This window comes from Pseudorca crassidens, chromosome 2 (assembly GCF_039906515.1).
Source record: "Pseudorca crassidens isolate mPseCra1 chromosome 2, mPseCra1.hap1, whole genome shotgun sequence".
In the NCBI taxonomy this organism is placed as follows: domain Eukaryota; kingdom Metazoa; phylum Chordata; class Mammalia; order Artiodactyla; family Delphinidae; genus Pseudorca; species Pseudorca crassidens.
Genome location: NC_090297.1, coordinates 26,218,583 through 26,231,555, shown reverse-complemented (window position 1 = coordinate 26,231,555; position 12,973 = coordinate 26,218,583). Strand labels below are relative to the sequence as shown.

At 49.5% G+C, this 12,973-nt stretch overlaps 1 protein-coding gene and 1 long non-coding RNA gene across 9 annotated transcripts in view; one reads left to right on the top strand and one right to left on the bottom strand.

The window, feature by feature from the left end:
* PHC2 (polyhomeotic homolog 2) overlaps nt 1-12,973 on the top strand; it is a 102,747-nt gene that overhangs the window by 63,455 nt on the left and 26,319 nt on the right. For all 5 annotated transcript variants that reach the window (XM_067725376.1, XM_067725375.1, XM_067725378.1 and 2 more), the window contains 2 exons: nt 11,063-11,481; nt 11,752-11,917. In XM_067725376.1, coding sequence (XP_067581477.1) covers nt 11,063-11,481; nt 11,752-11,917 — 585 coding nt within the window. The remainder of the gene's footprint in view (nt 1-11,062; nt 11,482-11,751; nt 11,918-12,973) is intronic.
* LOC137218472 (uncharacterized) overlaps nt 1-12,973 on the bottom strand; it is a 61,042-nt gene that overhangs the window by 42,219 nt on the left and 5,850 nt on the right. Inside the window, exon 3 of one of the 4 annotated variants that reach the window (XR_010940711.1) lies at nt 3,394-3,564. The exons of the other annotated variants lie outside the window; for them this stretch is intronic. This is a non-coding gene — a long non-coding RNA (uncharacterized lncRNA). The remainder of the gene's footprint in view (nt 1-3,393; nt 3,565-12,973) is intronic. 4 annotated transcript variants of the gene reach the window in all.

The following is a 12,973-nucleotide window of genomic DNA, read 5'->3' as shown; positions in this document are numbered from 1 at the left end:
AGAGGGTAAAGTCTGGAGGGTCTTACCCTGAGCTGATAGCAGCTGAGACTAGAGCAAGGAGCCCAACTTAACATTTCTTCTACCTTCTCATGCAACCTACAAACCCTTGAGCAACATCCGGGCTTCAGGACTTCCTGAGAACCCCATTTCTGCCCAGGCCAAAATGTAACCTCTCCTTAGATCTAAGCCAGCCCCCCAGATTCTAAGGACCCTTCAAAGGAAAAACCAGTCCTTAGGGTTCTTCCTAAGCTCCTAGGCAACCCTGGGGCCTCAAGAAAACTGGACAGAAAGGGGACAAGCCCGGATAAAAACCTCTGATGTAGACTAGATGATATGCTGGGCTTTTTTATGTACCTCACCTCTTTTGACCTTCAAAAGAACCCTATAAGGTACATGCTTTTATCCATTTAACAGATGAGAAAACTGAAGCTCAAAGCGCTTGCCCAAGAACTTACTATAAGTGTCACTCAAAGTCACATCAGTATTACATGGCAGAACTGGAAACCAGTTCCTCATCTGGCTGAGTCAGATCCTATGTTCTTAATCATCAAGCCATATTTGCCTCTCTCAGTTCTTACAGTGGGGCTTCCTAGGCCTTTCTTATTCCTGACCCAAAGCTCGAAGAGCCTGACAGTTCTAAGACTGTTCTGGGTTTTACAGAGTCTAGTGGAGGGCTCTCTTCTCTTGAGCCTGGTAAAGGGGAAGGCCCGTGAGTTACAGACTGAGGTCCAGGGCCCCAGGTGTGGCCTGAGACTTAACAGCATGTGGCTATAGGGAGTACAGAGACCAGTGGTTCCCCAGAACTTTCTATGGAGCAGCTGTGAGCTGCAGACCACAAAGACCATCTCCCCAGTGAGACGAATCAGTAGGCTTTGCATTGTTCCTGTCTCCCACCGTCCCCTCCTATTCTTCCCTTCCTCTCCCACCCCTTCCTCTCCATGAGCCCACTCCTCACGCCCAAACGGAAGGCAGCAGGGACGTTTAAGATGCTGCAGACCCTCTCAGGGCCTCTAGAACAAAAAAAGACTGAAATGATCCTCCTGACCTGATCGGGGGCGGCCTGGAGCAGTACCTGCCTTGGGTGCCACAGTTCCCCAGCGAGGAGGTAACTTCTGGCCTCCTGCCCAGGAGGAGCCTGGGACTGCGAATGAACGGAGGGATCAGAGTGCGTGCGCATGCGTGTGTGTGTGGGTGGGTGGGTGGGTGTGCATGTGTGTATGTGTGTGTGTGTGTGATAGAGGGAGAGAGAGAAAGAGAGATGGGGAGCAGAGTGGCAGGTTTTTGCTATTGGAGCATTTTTGTAGCCGGCTGGCTGGTTGCCCCCAGGGAAAGTAACCAGTGGAGACTTGTGGCGGAGGCAGTGCGGGGAGGAGAGCAGAGAGGAATGCGTTCTCCTGGGGGCTGTTTCCTCCCGGAGCAGGCAAACGCTCTAGTCCCAGCTGGGACTGCTCCCACTGACAGCTGTTTGGGGGCAAAGCCCCTCCCCCATGGCAAGCTCCCTGCTGTTCCTGCTCCTGTCACCTTGGCAACGGGCTTCTTTAGGCTCCGCAAATAGAAAAGGTCCCTTATGCCCTGAAAAGGCGTGGGTTGGTGGGTGGGGGAGGGGAATAGGAGGCGGAGAGCAGAGCAGAGAGGTTGGGCTTCTCGGTGATCTGAGGACCCAACCAGGAGGGCAGAAGAGGCGCAGGCTGCAAGGTCCCATGGGCCTGGCTTCCAGAGGCGCCAAGACCTGGGGGAGCTGGGCCACAGCTCCTGATAGGAGGCTTGGTCCTTGGAGTCCTCGTTCTAGTGGCTAAACTCAAGGCCTTGGATGCACATGCAAGCTCAAAGGTGAGGGGAAAGTGGCTGCCAGGAGGGAGATGCTGCGATAAAAGAGAACTGTCCCGTCATTGAAAAGCCTGGGCCCTTTTCACACAATTGTGCTCCAGATGCCAGGTCTTTGTTGTGTCTCTTCATCCCTCCTCAGGTCTCTGGAAGGAGAGAGAATTCATTGTTGGGAAGGCCTGCCACACAGCAGCTTTGTTTTATCACAGAGAGGGTTTTGTGTCAGGGAGTGGTGATCCTGTCTGTGATAGGTGGGACAATGTGATGTGTGCTGATTCCAGGACTCCTGGGTACCATATCTCCCTCCCAAAGCAGGTGCCCAACTGTAGGGTAGATGCACTTTTACTTAGAGAATCCCGCAGAAACCAAAACACGCATGTGGGCCTGTTATCTAGCTGGAATCAGATCCCCTACAATTTTGATGTTCAAATCATGCAACCAGCCATGAAAGTCATTTCATTTATCCACTGTGGGATCAGATTTAGATTACTAACCATCTCCTCCTCATACTAGGGTGGAAAAGCCAGCAGATATCAGAGGAGGATTTTTATATTTTGCTGAACATTTCTCACCATGGGTGTGTGGGGGGGGGGTGAGAGAGAGAGAGAGAGAGAGGAGGGGGAAGAGAGAGAGAGAGAAGGAGGAGGGGGAAGAGAGAGAGAGAGGGAGGAGGGGGAAGAGAGAGAGAGAGAAGCAGCAGACTGTGTTCCTTGGAACTGTTGAGCATCCCTTCTTTCCTGAAATCCTTCACGCTAAGCTCCTATTATGTTACTTCCATGGTTGCTGCCAGTAATAATAATTATTACCAGTTAATGAACAACCATGTTCCAGGCACTGTACTAAATGCCTAACCTACGTACCTCATTTAATCCTAGCAGTAATTATTCATCTCACAAATGAAGAAGATATGGCTCAGAAAAAAATAATTAACTACCATTTCCATATAGCTTTTCTCTCTTTAATTGTTCAATTCAGCTCAACAAATATTCATTTAGCACCTATTAGGTGCCAAACGTGATGCCAACCATATGGGCGTTAGAGTTGAACAAGTGTATAGTCTAAAGAGGGGTTATGGAAATTTGAGTCGTGCCTTGAAAAATGAGTACATTTCCAGAACAGAACTGAAGGGGGATTATCTCAGCTGGCACTGGGAGGCACTATGCCCAGGGCGGCCACGTGTGCCTGTGACCATCTGTGTGTGTAGGTGGCCCTGCTGCCCCTTGCTTTTCCCTGGCCCCACTGCCATTAGCTGTGGGGCTCCCAAAACATTCTGTCCATCCCCCTTGTGTTTGACTTCGACACCTACGTTTTCAGACACCTGCCACCTGTCCACAGATGACTTCTCAATGCGTGTCCGTCCCTGCCCTCCCCCCTCCCCAGAGATTTCCAACTGTCTATAGGATACGCCCACGTGGATATCACCCCACCGGCATACACATTTTTAAAATTTGGAGATTCATAAATAAAACAAAAACAAAAACCCGGAAGTCTTCCTCTTCAGAAAGGGCCCCCTTTCCCAGCTCCTGGCTGCTGTCCACAATCATCAGGTATTCCTAGACTCAGACTTACAATCTCAGGGTTGTTTTGACTTCATTTTCCTTCATCGGAGAGGCAGGGTGTTATAATGGGAAAAGCATAGACTTCGGAGTTAGATGTGGTTTCAGACCCCAGCTTCATCACTTAACTAGTTTTATGACTGTCATCAAGTTACTTAATCTCTGTAAATCTCGATTTCTTCATCTGTAAAACAAAGATGGTTATATTTACAACAGACTGTAAAAATGGATGAGATGGCCTGCAGAAGTGATCAGATATCTACCGAGTAGGCTCACAGTAGATATCCGTTCCCTTTCCCTGCTTATTCCCACCCTCCATCACCGCCCAGTTTATCACCAGGTTCTGACCATATTTCCTACGTGTCGGCTCCCGGCTTTGCTTAAGGCCTGCTGACCATACGAGGCTTAACTGACCACGAGAACATCCTGCTCATAGCTGCCAGCATCACCTTCCTCAGAGACTCCTTTCTTGTTTAGAAACCTTCGCTGGGTATTTATTTCCTACTCTGTCAGTCACAGGAGGGATTCAATAATCAGCACGTTAATGACTTCTGACCGACTGACTCTGACTCTGGGGTGGGAGCCTTCAAGACCCCCCAGTTGCCCCTTGAACCACTCTCATCGCTCCCAGCTCCCTCACACAGATCCTCTGCCTCACCTTCCGCACTACCCCCTGCCCACCTTTGTAACTTACTTGACCCGCGCAGACCTTCTGCGTCCCCACCTTCTGGCATAACACTCCCCCTTCGTTGTCTCCTCCTCCAAGATTACCTCCAAAGTTCTCAACAGCCCCCAGCTAACACTTGAAGGCTTGCCGTTTCAACTTGAGCTCGCTGACTGCTCCATTCACTCACCCGTCAGCATTTTTTGAGCATTTGTGAGATACAAAGCACCACGCCTCATCTGTCAGTTGAAGCCAACTTCCCGGAACTTGCTGCGCTGTGGAAGTCTCTCAGAAACAACTCTCTCCTTGCTTATAAAGTGGGAATACCGCCCATTTGCCTCAGAGGCTTATTGTAAGGAATAAATGAGACTCAAATTATGAGAATGCTTTGAGAAGTTCAAAACAATATACAAATAGCAGGTAGTATTTTAAGAATAGCTACCATTTATTGTGCATCTTCTCAGTATGAACAAAGGCAGGGAAACTCTCCTCTTTGTGGTTGAAACATAATATTCCATTTGATACTAACGACTGCTCTATGAAGTATATATCACCATTTGCAGGACAGGAAGTCAAGATTCAGAGAGGTTAAACAATTTGTCTTAAGTTGCACAGCCTATAGGTGGCAGAACCAAGATTCAAACCAGATCTGTCTGACTCTAAAACCAACACCTTTAGCCACTTATGCTGTATTCTCATCCCTCTACCAAGGATGGGTAGTTTCTTTTCTTTTCTTTTCTTTTCTTTTTTGTTTTTGTTATTTTGCGGTACGCGGGCCTCTCACTGTTGTGGCCTCTCCCGTTGCGGAGCACAGGCTCCGGAAGCACAGGCTCAGCAGCCATGGCTCACAGGCCCAGCCGCTCCGGCATGTGGGATCTTCCCGGACCGGGGCACGAACCCGCGTCCCCTGCATCGGCAGGCGGACTGTCAACCACTGTGCCACCAGGGAAGCCCGGGTAGTTTCTTTTCTAATGCTGCAAGCTGCCTTATAAGGAATCCTGCTCACAGAGGATATTTGGTGGTTTTGCCAGGTAGTTGCAGAGCAGGTCTGAAGACATTAAGCCATAGACAGCCCACCATAGAGTGCCCCGGAGGTCAGCAACCCTGTTTTTGTAAACTTGTTTCCTCTTATGGGGAAATTCCCTTAGCTCTATTTCCCCTCTCCTATTCCTCCTACCCCTCAGCCTGGAAGGACTGCATCCAGGAAACTTCACGTGGCTATTGCTTTCAGTTTTCCTAAAAGGAGCTTTCTTGTCTACTTATGTGTATGTGGGACTCTGACCTCTAGAGTCAACCTCAATCTCAGTCCCTCCCCGAGGCCTGATCACATGAGACATCTTTGGAGATGAGCGGCCTCTGGAGAGCGCTGGCATCTTTTAGACCCACCCATCATTTTGCCTCTTCTCTGGCTGCTCCTGCATAGTCGTCCTGGGTTCAGCTGTACAGGATGCCCTGTGGGTCCTGGAAAGCACCGGGGTATACAATGCCTCCAAGTCTTCCCACATGCTCTTCCTTTCAGCATCTCCTGAACTCTGAGTCATGCTAAACACTTACTTCCTCTGGGAAGCCTTCTCTGCTTTCCTTCCCAAGCTGAATCCCCTCTTCTGTGTTCTCAGTAGTCTGTGCTTATCTCCTGTCATAACATTTACCAAGTTATACTGAGAGTGTCTGTTTTCCAGCTATCTCTTTGACCAAACTGTAACCTATTCTAGGGACCATGTTTTAGCCAGCACCAAACATGGTATTTGGTCTATAGTAGGTACTTAGTAATGTTTGTTGAGTGAATGAATGGTTGAAAGTATCTCTTCACTTAACTCTCTAAACCTTGAAGAGTAGTGGGTTGTAAAAAGTTATGCCATTCCTCTCTCACAGGCACCCTCCTCTCACCCATGGTCCAGGTAACTCCAAACTCTAGTCAAGTATTGCAGATCAGAGAAAAATAAGTGTTTGAGCAAACTTCCAGACTACAACTGGGATGCTTGCAGCTCCCATGTACTTTGAGACAAGAGTCCCAGCATTTCTGGACAGTGAGCTGCTTCCTGCATCTGTGAGGACTTGGGATCAACCGAGATCCATTACTGATCACAAGTTGTGGCAGCGGATGCAGCGAAGGGGGCGTGCCAGTAAGCCGTCACAGCCAGCCCTCCTGCATGGGGGCCTTAATCCTCTTGTTGCTAACAACCAACTGTTTGGGGAACAGTGAATTGGTCTCTTCAGATTCTAAGGAGGCCGTCAAGGTTAGAGCACCAGATGGGAAGATGAGCATTGCCTGGAGTCTCTCCTTTTAACTGGGCCCTAATTTGTTGAGGCCCTAGGCCTGCCCCTCCTCTGCTCCCTGACAGAAAGGGCTGATGAGGCCTTCCAAAGCCGTGGCTGAGGTCCCATGGAACCAACCCTTTGTTCCTTAGAAGCAGTGAGCTTTCCAGCTGCAGGGGATGGGGAGCCAAAATAGATACAAGCGAGAAATGAAGCTACTGGACTGTAGGAAAAAATAAAGGCCCAGAGTGATTTCTGTGCATTCATATTTCATAAACTGATATGCCCCATCCTAGCTGTAGTGAAGAGGGATGTGGCCTCCTCTGGTATTGTGGCTTCAGTGGGAAGTGCCCACCTTCACCACCCCACGCTGAGCTGGGAGGGCGTGGGAGAGGGAGGAGAATCCATCGATCTCACCAGGATCAGCAGCAGACAGTTGCTAAGCATCTACAGACGTAGATTATTATGTTGGACAATGTGGAAGGGAAAAGAAACATTAAAAACCTAGTTCAATTAAAGCACATCTTTTAAGTTTTAAAAAAAACGTAAAACAAGTCTTTAACTCAAAAAGCATCTAGTCTGGTTGGATAGATAGGAAATAAACTCATAAGAGCATAAAAGTATTCCAGTTTAAGACACCACTGATTGTAAGACACACCATTATTTTTTTAACTCTAAGAAAGAAAAGCACTACCAATTAAACCAACATCATCAACTGTAATATGCATCCCAACTCAAAAGATGTTAAAGTGGTGGTGGGGGGCTAAGAATCGATCTTTAAGAATCAATGAAATACATATACAAGATAGTACATGCTAAATCACAAATGAATCAAAGAAACAAAGTGTTCAGGACTTCTGAGGGAAAACCCATAATGGAGGGTTAAGGCAAAGAGAGAAAACACGAGCTGAGCCTGGGCCAAAGAAGCTTATGCTTTACTGAGATCACTGAAGTGGAAGGAGGGCATTCCAGAAAACGGAAGCACTGAAATCAAAGCCAAAAAGGCACGGGGGGAGCAATGTTGTACAGACAATGAGCAGAGAAGTTAGGGTGGGTGAAGGTGAGGGCAGGAAGGTGGTGAGCAGAGGTTGGACAGGAGGAGAGCCTTCAATAAACCAGAGTGCTGATAAACCCAAAACGGCCGGGCTTCCCTGGTGGCGCAGTGGTTGGGGGTCCGCCTGCCGGTGCAGGGGACGCGGGTTCGTGCCCCGGTCCGGGAAGATCTCACATGCCGCGGAGGAGCTAGGCCCGTGAGCCATGGCCACTGAGTCTGCGCGTTCGGAGCCTGTGCTCCGCAACGGGAGAGGCCACAACAGTGAGAGGCCTGCGTACCACAAAAAAACCAAAATGGCCTGTGGGGTTACCCACATTTCATCCATATTCTGACTCTGAAGAGGAAAAGTTCTGCGGGACAAGCAAGCTGAAGTCCCACCGTGTTGTCGTTCATTCATTCAGCAACACTGATTGAGCGTCTACTAAATTCCAGGCACTTTGGCGGAAACAAATCCTAAATTCTGCCTATCAAGGGGAGATAAGTCATCTACTGAGATAACTATGAGGTATAGGCATCATCGTTACTCCCACTTTAAAGCTGATGGCACAGAGGTTCAGGGAGGTCCAGTGACTTGCCCAGCCTCCCACAGGAGGACAGGGACGATGAGAATTTGATTTATGGCCCTCTAGACAGTATGAGACAAGGCGCAAACTTCCGTACAGGGGACAGTGGACAGAAAAGATCGCTTGGATCAAAGAAATAATAAAAATTGAAAGGTTAGTTTATGTTGTGAGAAGATCTTGAATGTCAGGATCTTTAGGTAACCTCAGATAAAGGAGAGTCCCTGATGGCTTTTAATCAGGGATCAGATCTGTGCACTAGGAAGATTCATTTGTGATCTATCTACAAGGTGGATTATAGAGAGAAGAAACAGGAATCAGACCAATTAGAAAGCTATTACAACACTTTAAATGAAAGGAATTTGACCCAGGATAATGTCTGAGTTAAATCATGGTCTTGGCTTTTTATTAACCTTGAAAGGTTAAGGATGTACACTCCCCTCAAAATACCCTGGGGTCTTTGATCTGTGAACTTATCGAAGCCGTCATGAACTTTGTTTCCAGCCTTGGCATATACTAGCATCATTTGTTCTAAAACAATGGCCTTAGGGTTTCCACATGCAGCACGGGGTCGGGGAGAGAGTGGGACAGAGAGGAGGCCCCAGGATCGAGGGCAGCGAAGCCAACAGTTGCCTCTCCCAATCTTGGTAAACAAAGGTGTACTGCGCTTAACTACACTCTTTATGGTCTATAGATCTAGACCCTTCTTCTCTAACCTTCCCTTTTCCACCTTATAAATCCTGAATTTTAAACTCTTTTCCTGTGGTAGCCACCCCCATCAGATTGTATAATCGCTAGTCCAAACCTCTTGTCTCACAGTTAAAACCCCGAAGCCCTGGGAAGGAAAAGGACCCGTCTCAGGCCACACAGCCAGTGGATAGCGGGACAAGCCTCTAACTCTCCTAGCCTCTCTGAGCTGCACCATCTCCAGCTCTCAGCTCAGACCGCCATCCCCTAGAGGGACTCTGTTCCCCCGGCAGGAATGAATGGTTTTGTAATAAGGGAGAACAAGTTTTACTTGTGTCTTCAGTGACGCTGCCCATCATTCCGCAGAACTTTTTAGCCTCTAGAGACTAGCCAGGCACTTCGTGGCATCTGCGGTATCTCTCCAGTGTCCTAACAACGGTCATCTTAAAAATCCCTGATTATTAAGTTTGCCTGACTAACAATCTTGGCCTGATTGTTAAGTTTGAGCTATTCAAGGTGAAATTAGGGGACAAGGCTCAGGATGAGGTCAGGGGCGATTCGTAATCACCAAATGCCTGCCGGCAATTCCCATTTGGACATTCTACCATCACCTCAAGCCCCACACACGTCTCTCAAAACGTCATGGCCGTCCGTGTTTCCCCCTCCCATCTTTCCCTGTCATCCAGGTTACAGCCCGTGGGCCAACCATACTCCCTCCTCTGCCTACAGCAGTCAGTCACCAAGGACCATTTTGTTTCTCCTTACCACCTCATTTCTGTCCTCTCCTTTCCATTCTTATTGGCATTCTGCTTGGAACTCTGTGTTGGGTTGTGATGAGATAGTTGGAAACTTGCTTGTAAATGGACAGAATTCAAGAAAAAAGGTACCTCCCCTAACTCTGAAATCTGCTTACTTTGCACCTGTGTCACAGGATCCTTTTTAAGTGTCAGCTCAGGACCCAGAATTTGCATTCCCCTCATTGGCTGGGAGCCTTTGGTTGTAAAAATCCATTTGTGAGCTTCCAGCTGTGGCCCTCTGTGCTTTTGCACGGCACAACATCTCTCTGCCGGCTCTCCAGCTGTGGAAGTCCCTGCAGAGGACAGCTTTTAGGCAGGACAGATTCAGCTGAGCAATCCTCATGCTAAGCGGGCCTGGATGCCACTAGGCAGAGAGTGAGCGGCTTGAGGACAGTCAGTCTCTGAGCTGAATTTCCTGAGCCCCTTCTGTCTATAAGGCATGACACACATGAATTCCAGTTCAGGACAATATGTTTATTTATTTATTTATTATAATTTTTTTTTTTTTTTTTTTTTTTGCGGTACGCGGGCCTCTCACTGCTGTGGCCTCTCCCGTGGCGGAGCACAGGCTCCGGATGCACAGGCTCAGCGGCCATGGCTCACAGGCCCAGACGCTCTGTGTAGCATGTGGGATCTTCCCGGACCGGGGCACGAACCCGTGTCCCCTGCATCGGCAGGCGGACTGTCAACCACTGCGCCACCAGGAAAGCCCTGTTTGTTTATTTATTTAGCCCCCATCTAATATTAGGCATCATGCAAGGTTCTGGATAAAGAGATATGTGATCATTTCTGATCATGAGGGGTTCACGATCTGGAAGGGAAGACAGCCAAGAAACAATTATAATCCATTGCGAGACACGTCATTATGGTAGAGGTGAGCCCAGGATACTCAGAACCTAAGCCAAGGCTGAAATAATCATTTTACTTATGTGATTGAATATATGAATTAAATGACTGACGATGACCGTGGGCCAGGCACTGTGCTGTGCACATTATGTCATTTTTTTCTCGTTTTAGTCGCACAGCATTTTTCTTCTTTCATCCTTACAACTTTCTGGGCAAGAACTATTTTTGTTTCTGGTTCTCAGACAAGGCAGCTGAGGCCTAGAGAGGTTAAGCAGCTAGCCCAAGGTCCCCCACTGGGTAACAGAAGGAACCAGTGGTCCATCCCAGGCTGCCTCCCCACAGAGCCTGAGGACCGTGTGTGCAACTGGCACTCCCTGGAAGGGGCCCAGACTGAGCAGCAGTAGGGTGAATAAGATCCAGCCTTACAGAGCTGGGCTGGGCGATGGGAGCCTGCACCTGTCGCAGGCCCAGAGAAAAGTGAGTGAAGGGCGTGGAGGAGAGAGAACATAGCACACTGCAGAATCCAGTGTTTCTCTCAGCCGCTGGAATGATCAAAGAAGGCTTCACAGAGGAGGTGAGCTTTGCATTGGCCTTTGAGGGACAGCCAAGGGCCCAATGTTTCGGCATAGGAAGAAAGCAAGAAAACAGAGAGAGAAGGCCAGGCCATGGCAATGGTCCAGCCAGGCTCTAGGTGAAAGAGGAAAGAGATGAAAGCAAGAACACCGAGTTTGGAAAGGCTTCTTTATGTGGATGTGGGAGGGGGCACAGCAGAAGGTGAGACCGAGCCATGCCACCTAACCTGGCCTCCCCCTCTTCAGCCTATGCTCAGCTGCAGCCACACCAGCTCCTCTCCCAGCCGTCCTCAAAGCACCTGCAGCCCCAGTTTGGGATCCAGCAGCAGCAACAGCAAGCATCACAGCAGCCGCCGACGCCCCAGGCATCACGGCCAGCGCTCCAAGCCCCGTCCCACCCCCAGCTGGCCTCGGTCCCTCCAAGCCTGGCCCTGCAGCCCGGCCCCGAAGCCCATGCCATGCCGCTAGGCCCAGTCCCATCCACCCTGCCTCTCCAGTGTCCCGCTGCCAACCTGCACAAGCCTGGCAGCACTCAGCAGTGCCACCCTCCCATGCCAGATGTCGAGCCTCACAATGGATACCCTGAGGGCCTGTCTCACACCCCTCAACACAGGTTCCAGCATGCCTCGGCTGTCATCTTACAACTGCAACCTGCTTCGCCAGTGGTGAGTAAGCCGAGCCCGAGGTCCAGGGAACAAAGCGGGAGGACACGGCTCAGGCAATCCCGCGGCCCCCATTTGGATGTGTGTCTGGGTGGGCTGAGTGTCGAAGTCCTCTCTGAGTAGTCCAAGAAAGAAAAGGGGCCTCTCCCTAATTTGGGGCTAGCTGAATCTTAATGTCCTTGCCTTCTACCCAAGCTCCATGGAAACGGGGGACGTGTCCAGGAATGTAGAGGCAATTCACGAGAAGATCATCTCTGTCCTGTCCTTTAACAGCCCCAGCAGTGCACCCCCGATGACTGGAAGGAAGTGGTACCTAGAGAGAAGAGTGGGCCTGAGACTCGGTCTGGCCCACCACCGCATCAGCAAGCCATCGTCACTGCCATGCCCGGTGGCCTGCCTGTACCCAAGAGCCCGAACATCCAGCAGTCCCCAGCTCATGGTATGAAGTGTAGCGGGGCCCTCGGGGGAGGGGAGAGCATTGTCTTCCTTGCCACCCCCTGGCACATCTCACTTGGGCATCTAGAATGGGAGGGAAACTACTCCAAGCCCCAAGAAGCAAGAAAGAAGCTGGGTAGGTGGAAACAGAGAGAGAATTGAGAAGATGACGCAAGGACAAAGAAAGGGGACCCAGAAGGCATAAAGGAGAAAGAAAAGGAGAATTGAAAGTTCTAGATGAGGCTTGCCTGTCATTGCTGTCAGATGTACCTGCATATCCGTATGCCGGGTTGAGAGTTCCCCCAGGGATCCCGTTGTCTCAATCCTCTGCTCTGCTTGGTATGAGAGTGCGTTCTTGAATTTGGCAATATGACAAGGTGGCTGCGTAGTGCAGAGATGAGGGAAATGCTTAGGGGGAACTAGGAGGGGATTCAGCTCACGGAAAGCACCTTTGAAGGAACGGTGCTCAGCTCTGGGATCCCCACCTTCTGTCTGTGAGTGCTCAGGGACAGGCGGGCTTCTCCTAGACCTGGGTTTTAGGAGACTCTGCTGACCCCTCTACCCTGACGAGAGAATCACAGCAGTACCTCTGCCTCCACAGTGATCCCTTCGCTTTCCCTTCCTTCTCTGCCAGTGTGCACAGCAATCTTGGCCCAGATCTCAGAGACATTCTGGGCCATGGGCTGCCTACAACTCAGGGAGGCAGTTCCATCATTGGACTAAATGTGTGCTGGGAGTGGGGTGGGGAGAGCCAAGAGAAAACGGGTTTGGAAAACAGAAGAAGGAGGAATGAGAAGAAAAGTACTTTGGGACAAAGTAGTTATAAATGTCCTATAAGGAATGGAGGGTGGACTCAAGGAAAAGGAAAGCAAAGGAATATGAAGAAAAAAACATTAGAAAAATTAAAAGACAGCAAGGAGGTCAGCATTCTCTTGGCAAACTTGCAATGATAAGGAGCTCACCATTTTGAAAAGCAGCCCATTCCATTGTAGGATTGCTCTAATTATCAGAAAGTTGCTCTTCAAATTAAGCCAAAATCTGCTCTCGTGGAACTCCCACC